The sequence below is a fragment of the Thermobia domestica genome, chromosome 9, assembly GCF_964235325.1.
Source record: "Thermobia domestica chromosome 9, izTheDome1.hap1.1, whole genome shotgun sequence".
Lineage (NCBI taxonomy): Eukaryota > Metazoa > Arthropoda > Insecta > Zygentoma > Lepismatidae > Thermobia > Thermobia domestica.
The window spans coordinates 124,300,315-124,323,019 of NC_137462.1; the positions used below are offsets into that span (position 1 = coordinate 124,300,315).

At 35.7% G+C, this 22,705-nt stretch overlaps 1 protein-coding gene across 1 annotated transcript in view; it reads right to left on the reverse strand.

The window, feature by feature from the left end:
- Nucleotides 1-12,040: 12,040 nt before the first annotated feature.
- Nucleotides 12,041-22,705, reverse strand: part of LOC145694085 (glucose dehydrogenase [FAD, quinone]-like) — a 61,234-nt gene continuing 50,569 nt past the window's right edge. Inside the window, exon 2 of the mRNA XM_081770214.1 lies at nucleotides 12,041-13,937. Coding sequence (XP_081626340.1) covers nucleotides 12,097-13,937 — 1,841 coding nt within the window. The 3' untranslated portion in view covers nucleotides 12,041-12,096. The remainder of the gene's footprint in view (nucleotides 13,938-22,705) is intronic.

The window sequence follows — 22,705 nt, forward strand, 5'->3', positions numbered from 1 at the left end:
GGGTGTCGATTCAGTAAACTCTACATCTAGTAAAAGAAAACGAATAGATAATTTTGAGACAGTTCCATATGGGTAAATACAGTATTAGTAGAAACGATAGTTTTTAATTAAGTAGAGATAAGGAGAGAGTGAAAAAAATGGAAAATTAAATTTTAAATCGTTATTATTATTATTTTAGAGGTCAAAAGGAAGAATAAATGAATGTGAGTGGCATATGTACGGAATTTAGTTTTTTACTGGGCAAAAAAAATTGAATGGAATATTTTATTTTGTACGAGCTGGGAATTTAGTGTTGTACCATTGTATCAATTTAAGTATTTTGTACTATTTAGCACCACCGAGAAGGTGTAGAATATTTAGTTTTGTACCAAGCAGAAATTTGTTGGCTTCTTTATTTTGTATTAACGACTAAAACCTTTAACACATACTTGGTTGTGTGCATTACAATGGCCGAAGTTTTTCATTTCCCTGTGGTACAACGTAATGGTCGCCCCGCTTATTCTAGGTCTACAGTTAGATATTTTCGATTGGATAATGGTATACAGCCACGTTTTGTTGAGCACAATGCCCACTATAACGATGTGGTAGACAATTATTTGATGGATAGATATTTGTTTATTAGTCGCTATAACAAATGGTATATGATAGAATTTGTTAAGCATTTATCGCAGGTAGATATTAAGATAGACTTTTTGTCGTTGGTTACTCGTTTAACTGCACACAGTTCTCTTTTCCAATCAGCTACCTTTTTTGCCATGAAAACTAATGGTAATAGTTATACTGTGACAGCTTTCTTTCGCTATGGGGGAACGCAGGACACTTTGGATGAGTTATTAAAGTTTTGGAATCATGTGTGCGAGTTCAGGCCAAGTATCCAGATTGCGGATTTACTTGGTTGCTTTACACGATGTGGTAAAACTGGCCTTTTTGCGGTATCTCCTGATATCTATCTGTTGGACCTCGCGGTATTTGGAAACTTGGTGAAAAAGAATAACAAATGGTTTTTCTCGCAATAAAGCTATACATACAGAATAATCCATTATGGCAAAAAAATACTACTTTCTCCTTATGCTTAGTTGGAGTAGACTTCGATACATTGTGTAAGAATTTCCAATTAATAGCGGTATTGCACTGTCTGTAATAGTGCAGTTTATTGTAGTCTACCAGCAATAATGATCTCTAAGAGAGTTAGTGGCGAACCAATTACACAGCCATTCTGCGAACAAATTTATAAGACCATATTCTGCTACTCAAACAAACGAAGGAATAAGCTCAGAATTTCTATACCTTTTTGTGCTATTCAAATAAACCTATTCACTTTTATACCACCTTTTAGTTTTGTACCATCCACAAAAAAGGGAAGAAGGGCCATTATAACAAGCTCACTATTTTTATACCATTTTGTATTATTCTATTTCATTTTTGTAACAATCAGAAGAAAACAGCTCAGAATTTTATACCTTTGTGGTGTTACATTTTGTATATGTTTGGGTCATCCAGGGAACAAATTAAATTGCCTCTCCCCGACAATTCAGTTGCCAGAGTCCAATGTTTGCTCAGTGTTCATTTACAGAATTAAATAATTGTTTATCTTTCTCTAAAAACATTTCTACTATTTTGTTGATATAATAATCACACTCTGTAATGTATTCATATACCAGATTAATTTTTTTCTCCAAAGTATAAGTGTTCTTAATATTACAACCTTTAAAATGCTTCTTTATATAAAGTTTATAGATTTTTTCTCTCATTTCACGTTTAATTAAGATCGTCCACACCTTTTGCAATAATTCGTAATCATGCTGCAGCAAACAGTTGTAATCTTTTTCATTCTCATTATGTTTAGAACATGCTTCACATAATAATACCGAATTTGGTGTATACTCATTAAATAATTGTATAACACATGTATGACTAATACTTTCACTAGTACACTCGCACTCATTAGCTTCCAGTTCAAAACAGGTAATATTTGAAACACTGTCATCATCACTTTCCGGGAGTATTTCATCATTATACCTATTATAGCGTCTAAAATAATACACTTCTTCTATTTCTTGTGTTGGATATATGATTCTCACTTTATCACATAATTCATCTGGCAAATCAGGGTCAGACGGCTGGATTAACAGTATCGGTTTCTCGTTTTCACGCTGGATTTCTTTTTCTCTAGGTGAAACATAAACAATCTCCGTGCTAGTCATTTTTCTGCTCTTCAGCAAAAAACAAATCAAATAAATAATTTTATATATCTACAATACAAGCATTCTATGCATTCTCCGTGTTTAATAATATGTTTCAAGCAATATAAAACATCATAATGTACGTTCTATTACTTCCAAATATACCCCATAAATTTAAATTCCATTATAATAAAATACATAAATGCAAAAATTTATATTTGTCTTTTTGACTTAGACGAGGAAGGAAAGTCTATAAATAATTGAATCGTTGAAAATAGGCAGTACCTTAGCAATACAAATGTTAGGTAACGCATTCGTAACGTTGTTTAAATATCTGCAGCAACATGGGACTTTTAAAACTTTTTCTTACTTTGCTATGATCTCTTCTTCTGCTGTGATCAAAAATGGCCATGCATGATGTTACGCAAATTGCTATGGAGTCTGTTCTACACAATTATGACGCAATTTAGTTAGTGACCGGGAAACTTTGACCTTTAGCGGCGTCGTTAGTATTTTGTAAACCTAATTCGCTAAACACATGTCAATACCCATATAGTGACGGGAGAGGCAATTTAATTTGTTCCCTGGATGACCCAAACATATACAAAATGTAACACCACAAAGGTATAAAATTCTGAGCTGTTTTCTTCTGATTGTTACAAAAATGAAATAGAATAATACAAAATGGTATAAAAATAGTGAGCTTGTTATAATGGCCCTTCTTCCCTTTTTTGTGGATGGTACAAAACTAAAAGGTGGTATAAAAGTGAATAGGTTTATTTGAATAGCACAAAAAGGTATAGAAATTCTGAGCTTATTCCTTCGTTTGTTTGAGTAGCAGAATATGGTCTTATAAATTTGTTCGCAGAATGGCTGTGTAATTGGTTCGCCACTAACTCTCTTAGAGATCATTATTGCTGGTAGACTACAATAAACTGCACTATTACAGACAGTGCAATACCGCTATTAATTGGAAATTCTTACACAATGTATCGAAGTCTACTCCAACTAAGCATAAGGAGAAAGTAGTATTTTTTTGCCATAATGGATTATTCTGTATGTATAGCTTTATTGCGAGAAAAACCATTTGTTATTCTTTTTCACCAAGTTTCCAAATACCGCGAGGTCCAACAGATAGATATCAGGAGATACCGCAAAAAGGCCAGTTTTACCACATCGTGTAAAGCAACCAAGTAAATCCGCAATCTGGATACTTGGCCTGAACTCGCACACATGATTCCAAAACTTTAATAACTCATCCAAAGTGTCCTGCGTTCCCCCATAGCGAAAGAAAGCTGTCACAGTATAACTATTACCATTAGTTTTCATGGCAAAAAAGGTAGCTGATTGGAAAAGAGAACTGTGTGCAGTTAAACGAGTAACCAACGACAAAAAGTCTATCTTAATATCTACCTGCGATAAATGCTTAACAAATTCTATCATATACCATTTGTTATAGCGACTAATAAACAAATATCTATCCATCAAATAATTGTCTACCACATCGTTATAGTGGGCATTGTGCTCAACAAAACGTGGCTGTATACCATTATCCAATCGAAAATATCTAACTGTAGACCTAGAATAAGCGGGGCGACCATTACGTTGTACCACAGGGAAATGAAAAACTTCGGCCATTGTAATGCACACAACCAAGTATGTGTTAAAGGTTTTAGTCGTTAATACAAAATAAAGAAGCCAACAAATTTCTGCTTGGTACAAAACTAAATATTCTACACCTTCTCGGTGGTGCTAAATAGTACAAAATACTTAAATTGATACAATGGTACAACACTAAATTCCCAGCTCGTACAAAATAAAATATTCCATTCAATTTTTTTTGCCCAGTAAAAAACTAAATTCCGTACATATGCCACTCACATTCATTTATTCTTCCTTTTGACCTCTAAAATAATAATAATAACGATTTAAAATTTAATTTTCCATTTTTTTCACTCTCTCCTTATCTCTACTTAATTAAAAACTATCGTTTCTACTAATACTGTATTTACCCATATGGAACTGTCTCAAAATTATCTATTCGTTTTCTTTTACTAGATGTAGAGTTTACTGAATCGACACCCTACTAGCGGGTTTCTAATGCTTGGTCCTCTTAAGTCTGCTCGAAATAAGCACAAGGAGAGAGTAGTATTTTTTGCCATAGTGGCTTAATCCGTATGTATTCGAAAATGAAAGTCGCAATAATGCCATATTGTTTTATTTTTTACTATGTACTAATTGAACTACTCGCAGCAGGATTAGTTAAAATGAACCTCCTTCAAATTTGTTTCTTCGTTACAAAAGGCACATAAAATGGTCTCTCTTTGCTTTTCCTCTGTTTATTTGTAGAGCACAAAAAGTAGCCGGATAATCTGAATACAAAAGATAAAATGATCTTTCTAAAAAAGCCAACAAAACTGAACGGGTCACACAAATTTATATCTTTGTATATTTTGAGTATTACAAAATTAAATAAAATGGCCCTTCCCCGTTTTCTTCTGTAGAACACCCAAATTTATTCCTTCGTTTATTTGATTAATGGCCCTTCACTTTTTCCAGTTGGTACATAAGGAAATAATCCAATCATTTTTTTCTGGTTCGAACAAAACTAAACACTCCATCCAAATTTGAGTTAGTTAGAAAATAGTCCTTCTTGCTACAAAATTGGAAATCTCACTCAAGAGACCTTCGTTTGTTTAAATAGTGCACTTCTGAGCCGGTTAAATTTATCCGTTTGTTTGTTTATTTAAAATAGGACGTTATTTCTCATTGAAGCAAAATTGAATAGGTCACTCAAATTCACCCCTTCGTTTGTTTAAATATTAGAACATGGTCTGGAAAAAATGGCATTTTTCATTGGTACAATATTCCTTCGTTTATTTAATTAGTCAAGAAGACATAAACTCTGAGGTAGTTGAAATGGCATTTCTCGTTGATAGAAAATTGAGTAGGTTCCCTTTGTTTCTTTAACTTCTCAGCTGGTTAAAATGGCATATCTTTGCTTTCTTTTTCGTTAGTCCATCCAAATTTGGAATAACCCAAACAGGTACAGAAATTCTGAGCTAGTTACAGATTAGATTGCTCGTTGGTGCAAAATTCAATAGGCCACTCAAATTTATTCCTCCTTCACTTTTTCTGCTTTGTACAAAATTTATCCGTTGCTCCGTTTACGAGCTCTCGATGGTCATTATTTTGGAACTTGCAGTGATTGATGAACTATTACTAAATGTGGAAACACCACCTCAATATTTGGCTCCGTTTTCGAGTTTGACCTTTGACCTCGATGGTTGATACTTTTGAGACATGTGGTCTTTGGTGACCGATTACTAAATGCGGAAACAGCACCTCAATATGTGGCTCAGTTTTCGTGTTATTAGGTTTTAAGTATGTTGACCTTTGACCTCGATGGTCATTATTTTGGAACTTGTAGTACCTGATGACCTATTACTAAATGTGGAAACAGCACCTCAATATGTGGCTCAGTTTTCGTGTTATTAGGTTTTAAGTATGTTGACCTTTGACCTCGATGGTCATTATTTTGGAACTTGTAGTACCTGATGACCAATTACTAGATTTGGAAACAGCACATCGATATTTGGCTCCGTTTACGAGTGATTAGGTTTTAAGTATGTTGACCTTTGACTTCGATGATCGTTATTTTGGAACACGTAGTACCTGATGACCAATTACTAGATTTGGAAACAGCATCTCAATATGTGGCTCCGTTTTCGAGTGATTAGGTTTTAAGTATGTTGACCTTTGACCTCGATGGTCATTATTTTGGAACTTGTAGTACCTGATGACCTATTACTAAATGTGGAAACAGCACCTCAATATGTGGCTCAGTTTTCGTGTTATTAGGTTTTAAGTATGTTGACCTTTGACCTCGATGGTCATTATTTTGGAACTTGTAGTACCTGATGACCAATTACTAGATTTGGAAACAGCACATCGATATTTGGCTCCGTTTACGAGTGATTAGGTTTTAAGTATGTTGACCTTTGACTTCGATGATCGTTATTTTGGAACACGTAGTACCTGATGACCAATTACTAGATTTGGAAACAGCATCTCAATATGTGGCTCCGTTTTCGAGTGATTAGGTTTTAAGTATGTTGACCTTTGACCTCGATGATCATTATTTTGGAACTTGTAGTACCTGATGACTAATAACCAGACTTGGAAACACCATCTCAATATGGGGCTCAGTTTTCGTGTTATTAGTTTTTAAGTATGTTGACCTTTGACTTCGATGATCATTATTTTGGAACATGTAGTACCTGATGACCAATTACTAGATTTGGAAACAGCATCTCAATATGTGGCTCCGTTTTCGAGTGATTAGGTTTTAAGTATGTTGACCTTTGACCTCGATGGTCATTATTTTGGAACTTGTAGTACCTGATGACCTATTACTAGATTTGGAAACACCATCTCAATATGTGGCCCAGTTTTCATGTTATTAGGTTTTAAGTATGTTGACCTTTGACCTCGATGATCAATGTTTTGGATCTTGTAGTACCTGATGACCAATTACTAAATGTGGAAACACCATCTCAATATATGGCTCAGTTTTCGTGTTATTAGGTTTTAAGTATGTTGACCTTTGACCTCGATGGTCATTATTTTGGAACTTGTAATACCTGATGACCAATTACTAGATTTGGAAACACCATCTCAATGTGTGGCTCCGTTCTCGAGTTATTAGGTTTTAAGTATGTTGACCTTTGACTTCGATGATCGTTATTTTGGAACACGTAGTACCTGATGACCAATTACTAGATTTGGAAACAGCATCTCAATATGTGGCTCCGTTTTCGAGTGATTAGGTTTTAAGTATGTTGACCTTTGACCTCGATGATCATTATTTTGGAACTTGTAGTACCTGATGACTAATTACCAAACTTGGAAACACCATCTCAATATGGGGCTCAGTTTTCGTGTTATTAGTTTTTAAGTATGTTGACCTTTGACATCGATGATCATTATTTTGGAACATGTAGTACCTGATGACCAATTACTAGATTTGGAAACAGCATCTCAAGATGTGGCTCCGTTTTCGAGTGATTAGGTTTTAAGTATGTTGACCTTTGACCTCGATGGTCATTATTTTGGAACTTGTAGTACCTGATGACCTATTACTAGATTTGGAAACACCATCTCAATATGTGGCCCAGTTTTCATGTTATTAGGTTTTAAGTATGTTGACCTTTGACCTCGATGATCATTATTTTGGAACTTGTAGTACCTGATGACTAATTACCAAACTTGGAAACACCATCTCAATATGGGGCTCAGTTTTCGTGTTATTAGTTTTTAAGTATGTTGACCTTTGACATCGATGATCATTATTTTGGAACATGTAGTACCTGATGACCAATTACTAGATTTGGAAACAGCATCTCAAGATGTGGCTCCGTTTTCGAGTGATTAGGTTTTAAGTATGTTGACCTTTGACCTCGATGGTCATTATTTTGGAACTTGTAGTACCTGATGACCTATTACTAGATTTGGAAACACCATCTCAATATGTGGCCCAGTTTTCATGTTATTAGGTTTTAAGTATGTTGACCTTTGACCTCGATGATCAATGTTTTGGATCTTGTAGTACCTGATGACCAATTACTAGATTTGGAAACACCACCTCAATATGTGGCGCAGTTTATGAGTGGTTGGGTTTTAAGTATTTTGACCTTTGACCTCGATGACCACTAATTTTGGAACTTGTAGTAGTTGATGACCAGTTACTAAATGTGGAAACACGACCTCAATATGTGGCTCCGTTTTAGAATTATTAGGTTTTAAGTACTTTGACCTCGATGGCCACTAATTTTGGGGCATGTAGTAGTTGATGATCTCTTGCTAAATGTGGAAACACCACCTCAATATGTTGCTTCGTTTATGAGTGATTGGGTTTTAAGTGTCATACCAAGGGCGTATCCCACAAACTATAACACCCAGGTAGAAATAGATATGATATTCGTAATCAGCATGTCCGAAAACCCCCATATGCCGAGTTTCATACAAATTGGATAAAATTGTCATAGGAAGGGCGTATCCCACATAAACTATAAGACCCCGGTAGAAATAAATATAATATTCGTAATCAGCATGTCCGAAAACCCCTATATTCTGAGTTTCACCCAAATCGGTTAAAATTGTCATAGAAAGGGCGTATCCCACATAAACTATAAGACCTAGGTAAAAATAAGTATGATATTCGTACTCAGCATGCTCGAAAACCCCTATATGGCGAGTTTCATCCAAATCGGTTCAAATTGTCATAGAAAGGGCGTATGCCACATAAACTAAAGGACCCAGGTAAAAATAAGTATGATATTCGTACTCAGCATGGTCGAAAACCCACATATGCTGAGTTTCATCCAAATCGGTTCAAAGAGCGTATCGAATCGCTATGTTACATAGGTATTCATTGTCTTAAAATAGGGGTTGAAAAATCTGCTATGGTAAAATAGGGGTTGGAAAAGTAATTATAAAAGAGAACGAGTCCACCCCTAAAATGGAGGTTTTTGTGTGTTACGTACTCTCAGTGTAATTTCTGCTATGTTCAATTAGGGGTGGAGAAAATGAATACACCCCCTCTGCTATGTCCGCCATGTTTCGTAGTCTCTGTCATGTTGAAATAGGGGTTGGAAAATATGCTCATAAAAGAGAATGAATACACCCCTAAAATGGAGGTTTTTGTGTGTTACGTACTCTCAGTGTAATTTCTGAAATAAACCATGTTCTTTTATTAGCTGTGCTATGTCCGCCATGTTTCGTAGTCTCTGTCATGTTGAAATAGGGGTTGGAAAATATGCTCATAAAAGAGAATGAATACACTCTTGTGTGTTACGTACTCTTATGCTCTGTTGTGTGTTCATGTATCAGTGTAATTTCTGTTATCTTAAAATAAGGGTTGGAAAATAGGTCATGTTCTTTTATTAGCTGTGCTATGTAATTTATGCTATGTTAAAATAGGGGTTTAAACGAGTTCACCCTTGTTATGTTACGTACTCTTATGCTCTGTTGTGTGTTCATGTATCAGTGTAATTTCTGTTATCTTAAAATAAGGGTTGGAAAATATGCCATGTTCTTTTATTAGCTGTGCTATGTATTATCTGTTCTGCTGTGTGTTACGTAGTATTATGTGTTATCTTCTCTTGTATGTGTTCGTAATCTTATGTGTTATCTCCTATGTTAAAATAGGGGTTGAAAAATATGCTCATAAAAGGGAACGAGTTCACCATTGTTATGTTATGTACTCTTATGTGATATCTCCTCTGCTATGTGTTCGTAAAGTGCTCATAAAAGGGAACGAATCTTATGTGGCATGTGGCAGGTGCTGTGATCCGGCGTCGACCGATCTGCGCAGACCGTGCGCGTAGCCGGCCAATCAGCGCGGTACTCCTAAGCGTGACCAATCGCCGTTAAGGGGGCGGGGTCCTGTGCCGGCCAATCAGCGGAGGTCCCGCGCCAGCCAATCGGCGCGTACGGGGCGGGGTCCGCTGCCAGCCAATCGGAGGTCGTACAAGAGCGTGACCGGGGGCGTGGCCTGCGCCGACCAATCAGCGTGAAGGGGCGTGGCCGGCCAATCAGCGTCAAGGGGCGTGGCCGGGGGGGCGTGGCCTACACCGACCAATCAGCGTGAAGGGGGCGTGGCCAGCCAATCAGCGTCAGGGGGCGTGGCGGGTCACGTGACCTGCGCCAGCCAATCAGCGTCCAGGGTTTGCGCATGCGCAGTAGGAAAAAAAAAGCGCCAAGTGTCCCCACCCTACTATCCTTCCGTCGCAGAAAATATTACTTCACACAAAAAAGCATTAATAGCGATACGAGTGGGAATGCGGGGGCATTTTCTAGCGCTGGTTACGATCACAAAAAGTAACTCCAGAAAAGCGTGTACTGTAAACACAATGCTACGAAAGTCACAAAACGGAGTTTTATTGTATAGTAATACACTCAAGGTTCGTCACAAGTCATGCTGGTGTCTAGTAGCGTGTTCGAATCGCTTCTGCATGATTCAATACATATAGGCTATATAATCACAATTTTCCAAAACAATAGAAATATTTCTTTATAAAAAAGAAAAGAACTGAACAAAATTATTTGTTTAAAAGATTGCATGAACCTGAGAATGAAAATAAAAACTACAGCAAAGAAACATGCGTTATGTAACGAAGACGCAAACCCCCTCCTCGCCCCTTGCCACACTACCTAACGGAAGTTCGAACCCCCTCCACCTTTGCCGCGTTACGTAATATGTAGACGACCCCTGATAACGAGTATGACAACATACTACTTGTTACAGAAAGAGTTGAATACAATAAATATATGTGTAAAAATAATTTAATTAATCAAAAAGAAAACAAAATTTATTACGTATATAACTAAAACATAATATTGTGTTAGTAAATACGCGAAAAATGGTATGGAAATAAAAAAAATTAACTGCCTGTCAAATGTGTTTCCAAGAATCTTCATAATGTCTTTTTTTTTTGTCTCTATATAAACGCTGTGATGCAAAAAGCAAGAAAGGACAATAGGTTTTATTTTTATTTACTTATTTTTCAGAACAACATAATATGTACTTACACAAATTATATGTAAGACTTAAGCTAGAATTTGGTTCTGTTATATGGAATTGTATATTTAAAACTTTGATTAAAGCTTGACAATATTCTTGGCATGGACGTGATGGAAGCACCACAAGATATTTTTAGGTCTAGTGCCGTTCAGGTCTTATGCCGCCAAATAGTTTTTAGGTCTTGTGCCGTTTGGGTTTTATGCCGCTTAGGTCTTGTGCCGTTTGGGTTTTATGCCGTTTAGGTCTTGTGCCGCGTCCCTGCTTTCGGCACAGCAGATCCAGGTTCAATTTCCAGTGGAAGCTCATGTAGTTTGTTTCTCTGATAAGCTCTAATTTCGGTAGTGAGTGGGACATTAAACTCTAGATCTATCCACGTTAGTAACTTATTTGGTTCGGATTTGGTCTGGTTAGTAGCTAATCTCATAGAGCATCATTGCTGGAAGGAACATTAAACTCAATCTGAAATAAATCAATTATCCAAAGAAGTATAAATTAACTTCTATAATCCAGTCGTTATTATTTCGGTATGCGCAGTAGTCCAACGTTCGACCAGGAGTGTAGTTCTTTATTTTTAATTCACTATTTAAAACAAGTTGAATTGTTTGTGTTTTTCAATATATATATATATATATATATATATATATATATATATATATATATATATATATATATATATATATATAATATGGTTTAGTTTCATGATTCATTGTTCAGATATATAAGGATAAATGTAGCATCTTACTTTAATGGTAAATACGATACTCAATTCAATTATTACTGTATCTGAAATTTCTCTCCTTCTAGCTGCCATTTTCGAATTCTTGGCATCGCTGTATGATATAAGGAATTCCAAAATTCTACCCTATATTGTATAACTTTCATGTATAGGCAGAAAATGTGTATAATATCTGTATCGAAGCATTCAATGGAGTTTGTAGTCATCGAAGGATCGTTGAAAAATCCAGTTTTATGTCTATTTCTGATAAATTAAAGATCTTAATTCACCCTCATATCAAACATATTGTCAAACAAACATATTAATAGTAGACTCAAGCATTCTTTTACTGATATTTTAAGCACTTATAATCTAAAGTCAAATGTGGTTTCAGCCTAGCTGTCGAAGTATTCAAAATAAATTTACCATGAAGTTTAATTCTTTTCAGTTTAATTGTCTGTGTGACATGTAGTTTTACTGATATGCAATCAAATATATATAAGCAGAAATTATAGGCCTGCTAATCCTACAAAGAACATCACAATTATTTTTTCCAAGTTTAATTAAGTTTTTAATACCCTTTTCATTAAAATATCATTATGTAGATTGTAAAGTTACAACCAGTCAGATTTAATAATGTCGGAGCCTTTCTCCCCGATCATAATAGCATCAGCATTAGTATGACCACTCGTTACATAGGGCATAATAGAAGCATCAATAACCCGTAAACTCTTAATACCATAGACTCTAAGCTTGGGATCAACGACAGCTGTTTTATCATTAGTAGGACCCATTTTGCATGTACCCACATAGTGAATAAACGGAGTTGTGTAATGTTGTACGATGCATTTCCAGTAATCGTTTGTACCATATTTATGGTCAGTACAACCCTCAAGGGTTTCCGTTATCAGTCGAGCACCGATTTTCTTGAATGCATGAGTTCTCTCAAGTTGAACACCGATATTTATTCCTTCTATTACCATCGAAATGTCTTGTGGATGATCAAAATAGTTAGGATTAATTACAGGGTAGTCCCAAGGGTTTTTAGATCTTAGCCGAATTGCTCCACGACTTTGAGGATGTAAATATATAGGTCGGACAATAAGATTATTATAATAACCAAGAGGTTCTTTCAGCTCTTCACCAGCAAGTGAGGTGTTTTCTACCAAAGATGTGGTTCCGTCAATCTGAAACTCGATATCTGGAGTATAATTTGGTAAATCGGACTTTTTAGTGTGGAGGAAAGCCATAACAAAACCGGTTCCAGTCGATGAGAATGGTCCCATTTCCTTAAGGTGATAGTTATATTGATCACAAGCCATGATTTCTTTAGGTATGGGGTACGTAGCAGTCTTTTCCAGAGAGAACACCAATCCACCCGTAGTAATATGATCTTGAAGATTGTAACCTACTGGAAGATCACGGATAACAGGTATACAATGGCTCTGAAGATGGTCTTTGGGTCCAATTCCAGATAGCATTAGCAGTTGAGGAGATCGTACTGTGCCTGCAGAAAGTATAACTTCTTTTCTTGCGAATACTGTATGACTTTTCCCTCCTTTATGAAACTGAACTCCTACGGCTTTCTTTTCCTTTTTATTAATGAGAATCTTAGTAACAAAGGAATTGATTGAAATATGTAAATTTTTTCTACTTGCAATAGGCCTCAGAAATGCTTTTGCAGTACTGTAACGTTCTCCATCGGCACTAGTAGTTTGTGCAAACATCACACCAATTTGGCTCTCACCATTGACATCCCTATTAGGAAGACCCATCTCTTCAAAAGCTTCTACTAATGCCGCGGCATTACAATCAATATATGGAAACCGTTCGATAGGTTGGTATCCTCCTTTGGCGTGATAGGGAGAATTCGCAAATTCTTCATTTCTGTTGTCTTCAGATTTTAGGAAATATGGAAGAACATCATTATAGCTCCATCCTTTGTTACCCAAAGATTCCCATCTGTCGTAATCAAATTTGTTTCCTCGTGCGTAAACCATATTATTGATTGTGCTACCTCCTCCCACTCCTTTTCCACTAGGCCATGAACACGATTGGTTCCTTTCCAATAAACAAGCATTCTTCTGAAATTCTGTTCTATATTGCCAATCCATATTTGTTCCTACAAGAAGGTTTTGATATGCAGGGATTTCAGCTTCATATGGTTGATTTCCTCCAGCTTCTAAAAGTAATACTTCCCATTCTGGGATTTCGGTGAGTCTGTTGGCTACAACAGATCCTGCACTTCCTGCACCTACTACGATGAAGTCATATTCGTTCTCGAAATGCACAGTGTCTTTGAGGGAATTTTTCTTAAAATTCTCAATCTTCTTTTCTTTGATAGCTATGTAAGGTATGGCTGGAGCATCTTCACATGAAGCAACATAACCATTTAAATTGCAGTGTTGGAAAGAACTTCTGGTGTAGCGTTGAGGAGAATTCTGCGTAGAAATGTCTGTAATGAGAAATAATTAAATGAAATATAATTAAAAAAATATTTACAAAAATAGCAGCTATATTTCTTTAAATAACTAAAATTAAGTTAGCACCATATACATTATATTTGCAATAAGCAGCAATTGATACCAATATAATTAGTGAATGTATCGGGGCGGATATAAGTCCGTGAGCAGGTAGTGGCTACTGCTTAGAAACCAAATGCAGAGTATGAGAATTAACTCTGTGATATCTGTAGTTTCGCGTGGATAAGAAAAAAATGTGAACCAAAGGTTTAAGAACTACGTAAGTTAATAATATAAATTATGCCAAAGATCAATAGCTTACATATCATACGAAATACAAAAGAAGTTTTGAAACAAAGAAAAATAACGTAGAAATTTCTAAGCGGACGCAAAGAAACCTACGGGAAAAACACCAAAGACAAAATATTTACTAGGTAGTGATCATGGATCAGTGAAAGAGGCGCTTGAGTAGTAATAAGGGGATCCTAGGATCGGAACCAAGTTGTAGCCTAAATATTTTTTTCTACTTAAGTATTATTGGTGGCGATTGATCAGAGATGACATACTTTTTACTATCTTAAGATATTTGAATACTCGGATATGTCAATATTTAAACTATTCAAACTTCAGGAATAATAATAATAATAATAATAATAATAATAATTATTATTATTATTATTATTATTATTATTATTATTATTATTATTATTATTATTATTATTTTATTCAATAAGATTAAAAGTTCAGAGCTTATCGTCGCTAAGATGATACCATTACAAGCAGAAGCATGACATTTGGCAAGAATAATGCGGTTTTCTTTAGTATTGCCCACGAGAAGAGGAATTTATCATCTCGTTTCTAAAACAAAATCGAGATGAGAATTAACATTACACTCGAGACGGGACAAGGCCAACTCAAATCATGCGCTTTGGAAATGACAATCGAGACGAGAAGAAAAGTATGGTAGACATTTCTCGTCTTATCTCTATTCTCGAAATAGTGCATGTCCATTCTTGGATTATAATTGCTCTGTAGGCTAATGCTAGTTTGGTACCCTGTATTTCGGAGATCATCGAATTATGGTCTTTGTAACTAGTTTTGTAGTAAAGATTTTGTAATTATTTCAGCATATCCGGAATATTAATTAATTATATTCCTTACTTTTCAGTGATATTTAGTTATTTTTATTACATTTGCTTTTCCTTAAAGCTCACAGTAGAATAGTTTTTTCATGAAACTTTAGCGGAACACTTTCGTTTAATATTTGGGTAGTTGCAGCAGGGGTAAAACTAGATCTCAAAAGGTAGGCCACGCATAGCGTCACGCCTTCCCCTGTGCGTATCATTGCGCATTGTCTTCTGTTAGGAAGGTGGGGGACGCCTTAGATATTGTTCGAAAGTATAAGGGACGATGTCCACCCGCTTTCCACTCAGTTTTACCCCTGGTTGCAGGAACAGGAGGTAAGTCCGCAGGTACGCAGTGATAGGTCCTGGAGGTCTGGAACCCCTCCCCGATATCCCTATTTTTTTGTAAGTTGTGCCGAATTTGAGCGCAAACTTAAACATATTAATACCATTATTATTATTATTATTATTATTATTATTATTATTATTATTATTATTATTATTATTATTATTATTATTATTATTATTATTTTGTGACTTTAATGGTTCACCATGTTGTAAAAAGGTTAAGCTCTTTCTTTATGGTCATTTCAGTAGTAGAGCGCATTCAGAAACAAACACAGCTTCCGCAAAGTGTGCTTTATGGGGGACAAATACTATATGCGTGGGTGTTCTCGGGTTCTCCCACCTTTTTCATTCCACCATTTAGTTCATTCTTGCCATCACCGTCTCCACCCGGTATAACCATGGAGGTAAAATTTAAAGATTTCATTTCGTTTTTCGATGGCTGTTTTTAGCACAAAATGCCGTTAAAATGTAAACGACAAAGGGAAAATATGAAAGCATTTGCAATGGGTATTAATGTCCTTGGCTTGGAAGTTTTCCCTTTTCCCTTTGGAATGAGGAGAATAATAACGAAATGTTAGCGCAGTATTCTGCAAAGTACGTATCTGTGATACCTTTAACCCGTACCACGTAATCCTTAGAAGAGAAGTGATTCAGTGGTCAAGGCGCTCGACTAGTAAACCGGAGGTTCTCGGATCAGAACCACAGTATATATATATATATATATATATATATATATATATATATATATATATATATATATATATATATATATATATATATAAAGTTTAGAATGTTTGGTGGCGATTGAACGGCAAGGACATACGTTTATTATCTTGCGATACTTGAATATTTGGGCATTTCAGTATTTGAATTATCAAATCTTCAGTAATAATAATAGCAATTATTATTCCTATCTCATAAAAGATTAAATGTTGGGAGCTCATCATCGCTCGCGTCATACCATTACAATGAGAAACATGACATTTGGTAAGAATATTGAAGTTTTATTTAGTTTTGCTCACGGGAACGTGGAATTTCTCATCTCGTTCCTCAAACATAACAAACTAGAGAAGAAAATTAACATTCTAAATTCGAGCCGGATAGAGGTTAACTCAAATTATCGCGTTGCTTCGGATATAAGAATCGGCTAGACGAAAAGTATCGTTAGTATTTCTCTTCTTATCTCGATTCTCGAAATTATGTGTGTCCATTCTTTAAGTAACAATTTCTCTATAGACTAAATTTTACATTTCGGAACTCATTGAATTATGGCATGTGTAGGCATTTTTGTAGTAAATATTTATATAATTCTTTCTGGATATTCTGACAATTACTTGAATATATGCTCCACGTTTCAGTGATATCAGTTATATTTTTTAGTTACTACCCATAAACGATGACCGCATTCATCATTGCTGTTTCGAGGCACAAATTTCAAAGTCCAACTTCGGATATCCTCAGAAAACAGTAAATAAAGATTCAGGTTGAATCTCCAAGTCAACTTTAGCAATCGGTAAGAATTGTATAGATATGTTTCTTCAAGATATAAGAAGACATGTTTGAATGGTATTAAGTGTAGAGAAAGTAACACTAAATACTTAAATGTATTTGAAATAATTAGTGACCCAATATTTCGAAACTATGTATTCACTTGCCGTTTTGCCATTTTGATTCCTATACGGACAAGAACATTTATGTAAGTAAAAGAAATCCATATGTAAAAGAATATTTTCAATGAAAGTAAAGACAGGGAACATAATTCTCGCAAACATGCGTATTAAAATAAAAGACAAAGGAGACAAAAGAGCGTTTGGAATGAACATGAATGTCATTGTTTTGGAAACTCAGTTTTATTTCGTAAAGCGTTTCCCAAGAGTGGTCATGTAGCTCAGTAGTAAACAGAGAATTCAAGTCGTACGATCGTGAGTTCGATTTCATTTCGGATCAAACTTCTTTGTATTATGTTCTGTTTTCCTCAATGCGTGAAAATTATACAAAATAATTAGATTAAGAGACATAAGTTATATATATATATTCCTATAATCATTCCAGGACATAATAAATTATTATGTGTAAAATATAGGCCTAACATTTGCAATGTTTGAGGTGTTAACAAACGTCGGTGTGTTATATGTGAATATTAAATACAAAGTGAGAAAGTCGTATAATAACAACAAATACATTGTGTAGTGTACTTCTCTGCATCTATTTGTCATACGCAAGTAACTTCTCAATATTTGAATTACAGCATATGATTTACGTTCTTCAAATGCAGTCAGGGATGTACGGCATATCCAAGATCGGATCGTTGTTCTAGACAAAGAAATTCGCTAGCACCAGAAGAAATTAACGAGCTCCAAAGATCACGTGAAGTACCTGAAATTTTGTTTAGTAAGCCACAATGGAACTCCTCTCTCTCTCGCTCTGTCTTATTTATATTTATTGTTATTAGTTAGTACTCTGCCTTTTAACAGGTCCTGGGACTAATGAGTTTTTCCTTCTTAATTTTCAGTTTGAGCCTGAGAATGTTTCTTCCTTGTTTCTCGATTTTCAGCTTTCTCTTTCAATTTGAAATATTTTCTTCTATTTTTCAAATCATCGATAAATTGTGTTCTTCCTGTTCCTCCTTTCCCTTCCTCCTTTTCTTCTATGACGGTATGAGGAAGACAATTTCTTCGCAAGATGTGTCCAATCCAATTGGCTTTTCTACGAAACATTGTGGCTACAAGCACCCTCTTCTCTCCTATTAGTTTTAAACGTCTTCGTTTATTACTCTTTGTCCAGTTTAACTTCTCCACCTTCCTCCACACTACATTTCGTAGATTTGTAAATATTTTTTTTCTAACTTCCGTAATGTCCAAGTCTCTGAACCTTAAAGTCCAATGCTCCATCTATAGCACTTGACCAATATTAAGGCTGCTAGTGAAGAGTGACCTTTTTTTGTTGAGTGCTTCTTGGGTACAGCTTATCTCTTTGGAGTAGTATGCGTCTTTCGTCAAAATACTTCCCAGATATTTAAAATGGTCGATCTCTTCAAGTACTCATTGTTCTACTCTGACCCGTAAGGTGGAATTTCCACGGCATATTCTCATGACTCGATTTTTTTATGTTGATTTCCATTCCATAAATTCTCCCAGTGTCAAATATTTTATTTGTCATCTCCCGTAGTCCTTCTTCGGTTCCAGCTGTAATAACCGTATCGTCTGCATACCTGATCTTGTTGATGATCTACCCTCCTAATGGAAATATCCAATTTCCATTGATGCTTCCTTCATTAACCATTCACTGTAAATTTTGAATAATTGAAGCGACATACTACATCCTTGTCTGACTCGCCTTCCAACCTTCGTTTCGTCATTGAAGCGCATCTTGACTCGTCGTTTATGTACAGGTTGCGAGTGACCCGTTGGTCTCTCCAGTTAGCCCAAATTTCTTTAAGTACTTGTAAAAGTTTCGTCGAACTTACCCTGTTGAAATATTTTTGTCAATCTAGGAAACAAAAGCACAACTCTTCCTTTACGTCCAAAACTTCTGAGATGATTCCCATCAATCCAATGGCATCTCTGGTGCCTTTTTCTTTCCGGAATTCGGATTGATCTTCCTACAACGTTTCTTCTATCTTATTTTCCAGCCGTCTATTCAGTATGTGCTCAATTATTTTTCCAGGGTGGAAAATAAGGCTAGTGATTCTCTGATCACTGCACTTCTTTGCTGCTTTTTTCTTGGGTAAGGCAATCATTATAATACCAAAAGAATCCTTTGGCCATTCTCCACTCAGGTAGATGTTGTCAATAAGGAAGTCCTTATTTTTATTGCATTATCTCCTAATCCCTTGAGCAAATCTGATGGTATGTCGTTGTCTCCAGTGTCCTTAATCCTTCGCATGTCCTTTGTGGCTTGTACTACTTCACTTTTCAATATACTGGGTGCTTTTTCTTCATTATAATTTTAAACACTGTTTGAGAGACTGATTTGGAACTATTCCGTCTATGAGACTTCACCCCTTTTTGTATAGATATTTCAACACGTAATTCTTTATAAAATTGTTAAAAATATTCTTGATATGTTCGTAGTAGTTTCTATTTAAATAGATTAGGCCGTAGCTAGTTTAAGCATTTATATCACTAAAATAAAGGCTTATATCAATAAAAGGGCAGCAGTTCTAGCAGTCCATGAACATAATGCATGGTACAAGGAACAGCCATGCCGCCATGTTAAGAGCAGAAGTTTTCCTCAGGAGGACCAGGCGATTGAGTGTGAATTTTCAACTGTTTTAGGTTTATTATAATATGACAGCACAAGGTGTTTGTGAAGAATTGAAGCAAAAGTCTGCTTAAATCTCACTACCAAATAAACCTACATGTAAAATTATATATTTGTTTCAAACACGTAAAAATCTCTCTAGGAGAACCTCCCTCACCCCTCTCATACAGGTGAAAACTTTCCAAATTCCCTCACCAGCTGTCTCACCCGGATGGACACAAGACAGGGTGAGAGGGCCAAGTGTTTAGAAAACTTGTTTTAATGTTTATTCAATAATTTGAGTATTATATTTACCAACTTATACGAATTTTGCATATCGTTTGGAAGCTGCATATAAGTACTATACAGTGATAGCAGCAGTTTCTCAAATATTACAGTGAATAATGATTGAAGTAAAAAGAAGAAAACATGCAGTTTACAACAATAAATACGACAAGGGGTAGGTGGGTACACCTGCATGTACCCCTTTGCACGTCGCACTCCCCGCCATAAGAAAATACCCTATGTGCAGTGTGAGCCTACGGTTTTGGTAAAAGATGACTTGGATTAAAAACAATTCAGAAGGGAGTGAATGGGGTAGTTGAACTTTAGCAGTTGAGCTTGAGTGGTTGATATCGGGAGTTAGTCGTCGGTGGTTGATCGCTGAGCGTCGAGTGTTGACGTTAAGTTTTCGGTTGTTTCGGTAGCCGTTACTGTGTCTTAGAGAGTGACATTTATAACTCAAGGCAATCATTATGATCTTAAAATAGTTTTCGTCATAACTTCTAAAAATCAACCGGCTTTGGTCGTGAATACTTACAAACTATACTAGAAAAAAACAATTGCGCCGTTCACGAACTTTTTTTTTTTTTTTTTTTTTGTGACGTGACAACTTTGTCAGTTCAGACTAAGAAATTTTCTACGACGGACATACGATGGGAGCAATCTCTAGCCCCGTGCTGTAAATAGTTTGTACATATATATAGATATTCTAAGTGCTCAAATTTTAGTGTTAATGATGTGTGTGAGACGCAGTGTATAAACCTTTATTCAATAGCGCAACTGCAGAATCGTCAAATAACAATAGCACAAAGCAGTGGTGCAAAGAACACTCATGTCGTGGAAATGAGAGTGCCGGTCAACAGCTAGGCCGTTTACGACCGCAACCCATAGACGTCCAAGCTAGACAACGACAAAGAAGGCTCGATCTTTGAGAACAGCAGACACTTTTCTAAGCATGTTTCTGCAGGACCTGTGACACTTCGGAATTGCGGAATTAACACTAAGAATCTCTTCAATCAACACGTCTTACCATAACGGAAGAGGTAAGGCCAACGTAAGATGCTGACCATCAAAGGAGCAGAAGGAAGAGGACGACGGAATAAGAAGAAATTTATTTAACGTGCATGAACTTGAACGGTTTACAAATCTAAAAAGTGAAGGCCTAAAGAAAAGTTTGAAAAAATCAAAATTTTTCAAAATTAGTATTTTTTTAAACCTCAGTGTTCAGTGCATCTATTGTATATGCGTTGTCGTGTGCTGGAAATTAAACGCATTCACTAATGAACCCAGTTGTCTTCTTGGACTTCACCAGGAAAACTCAAGGAATGTGTCAGATATATATATATATATATATATATATATATATATATATATATATATATATATATATATATATATGATTGTGTGTGTGTGTGTAACATGTTTTCTATTTGGGCTGTTGGGAGTATGCAGAGTCTATAAAGCATGAAAAACAATAACCTCAAGTTGTGTGGGTAATCTCATTCGAACTGCACCTGGAGTTAAAACTGCAGGAAGACCCTGCTAAATTAGTCTCATATTCGCCGAAATGGAATCTTTTGTTCACTTAATCACTTTATTTTTTTTATTATTTATTTGCTCTACCGATTCATTTGAATATTGAGAAGTAAATTAACTTGGGCCTTCAGTCTTCTAATTAATATTCTTTGGTTATAATCATCTCCCTCTCTCTTCTCATATTCACTCACTCATACCCTCACTCTACACACTGCAGCGTTTCACTTTGGTTACAGTTCTTGTTACTTTGTTCATCATTGCTATCGCGTCACCATTCTCGGCTTAACGCCACCCGAATAGAATGTTCTGTAATTTCTCGATACTGTATCACTTTTTCCTGGCCATCTCACTTCACTCAAGCCACTATGTCCATTTTACAAATGTCTATTTCCATTTTTAAATTTTCAAGTTTATCCGCACGTCGTAAAGTCAGTTCGTTCCAGGTTCCTATGCTGAAGTGAAAGTTATTATTTTCTTCTTTGATTAATCTTTCCGGAGTAGTCTCCACACTGAGATCCAAACAGGGGACTATTTTACCTCCGTATTTTTTTTTTTTTACCTCAGGAAGAAACATCATTATATTTGTTCTCATATATAAAAGGGATGCATATATAAGTGTGTGTGTGTCTTTTCCAACATAACTCTGGCAGGCCTAAAATAATTTTAACCATATTTCTCACAGTCTGGAAAAAGTATTGTCGGATTAGCTATGAGGCGTGAGAGCGGGATATGTGTAAAATAATAATAGTTAAATCGTATTACTTTCGATTCCGCTTAAGTGCCCCCGAAAACTATGAGTTCGACACTAACATCGATCGTTTTCTAAGTCCTATTAAGCTCCCATTAGCACCCAGGAGGGGTTACGTAGTGACTTAAATATATCAAATCGACCGATTTTAATGTCAAATCGTAAAGTTTCAGCGTCGCTGAATTAATTGGTAGTAGTTGTAATGCCATTAAGTAAAAATTAAGCCCCAGCGCTGGGAATATCCTCTTAGCCCTCCTAGGCGGAATGAGAGGAGCAGACATAAAATGATAAAACGACCGATATTTATTGTCGAATCCATAAGTTTGGGGATCGATTAGATGAAGAGTGGTACTTCATATATAAATTAAGTTGAGCCTTCATTAGCATCTGAAGGGATGTGTCAAATTGTGACAAGTTAAAATAATTGGAAATGACCAATGTTAGTGTTGAATCCATATCTTTCGAAGTCCCTAAGTTCATT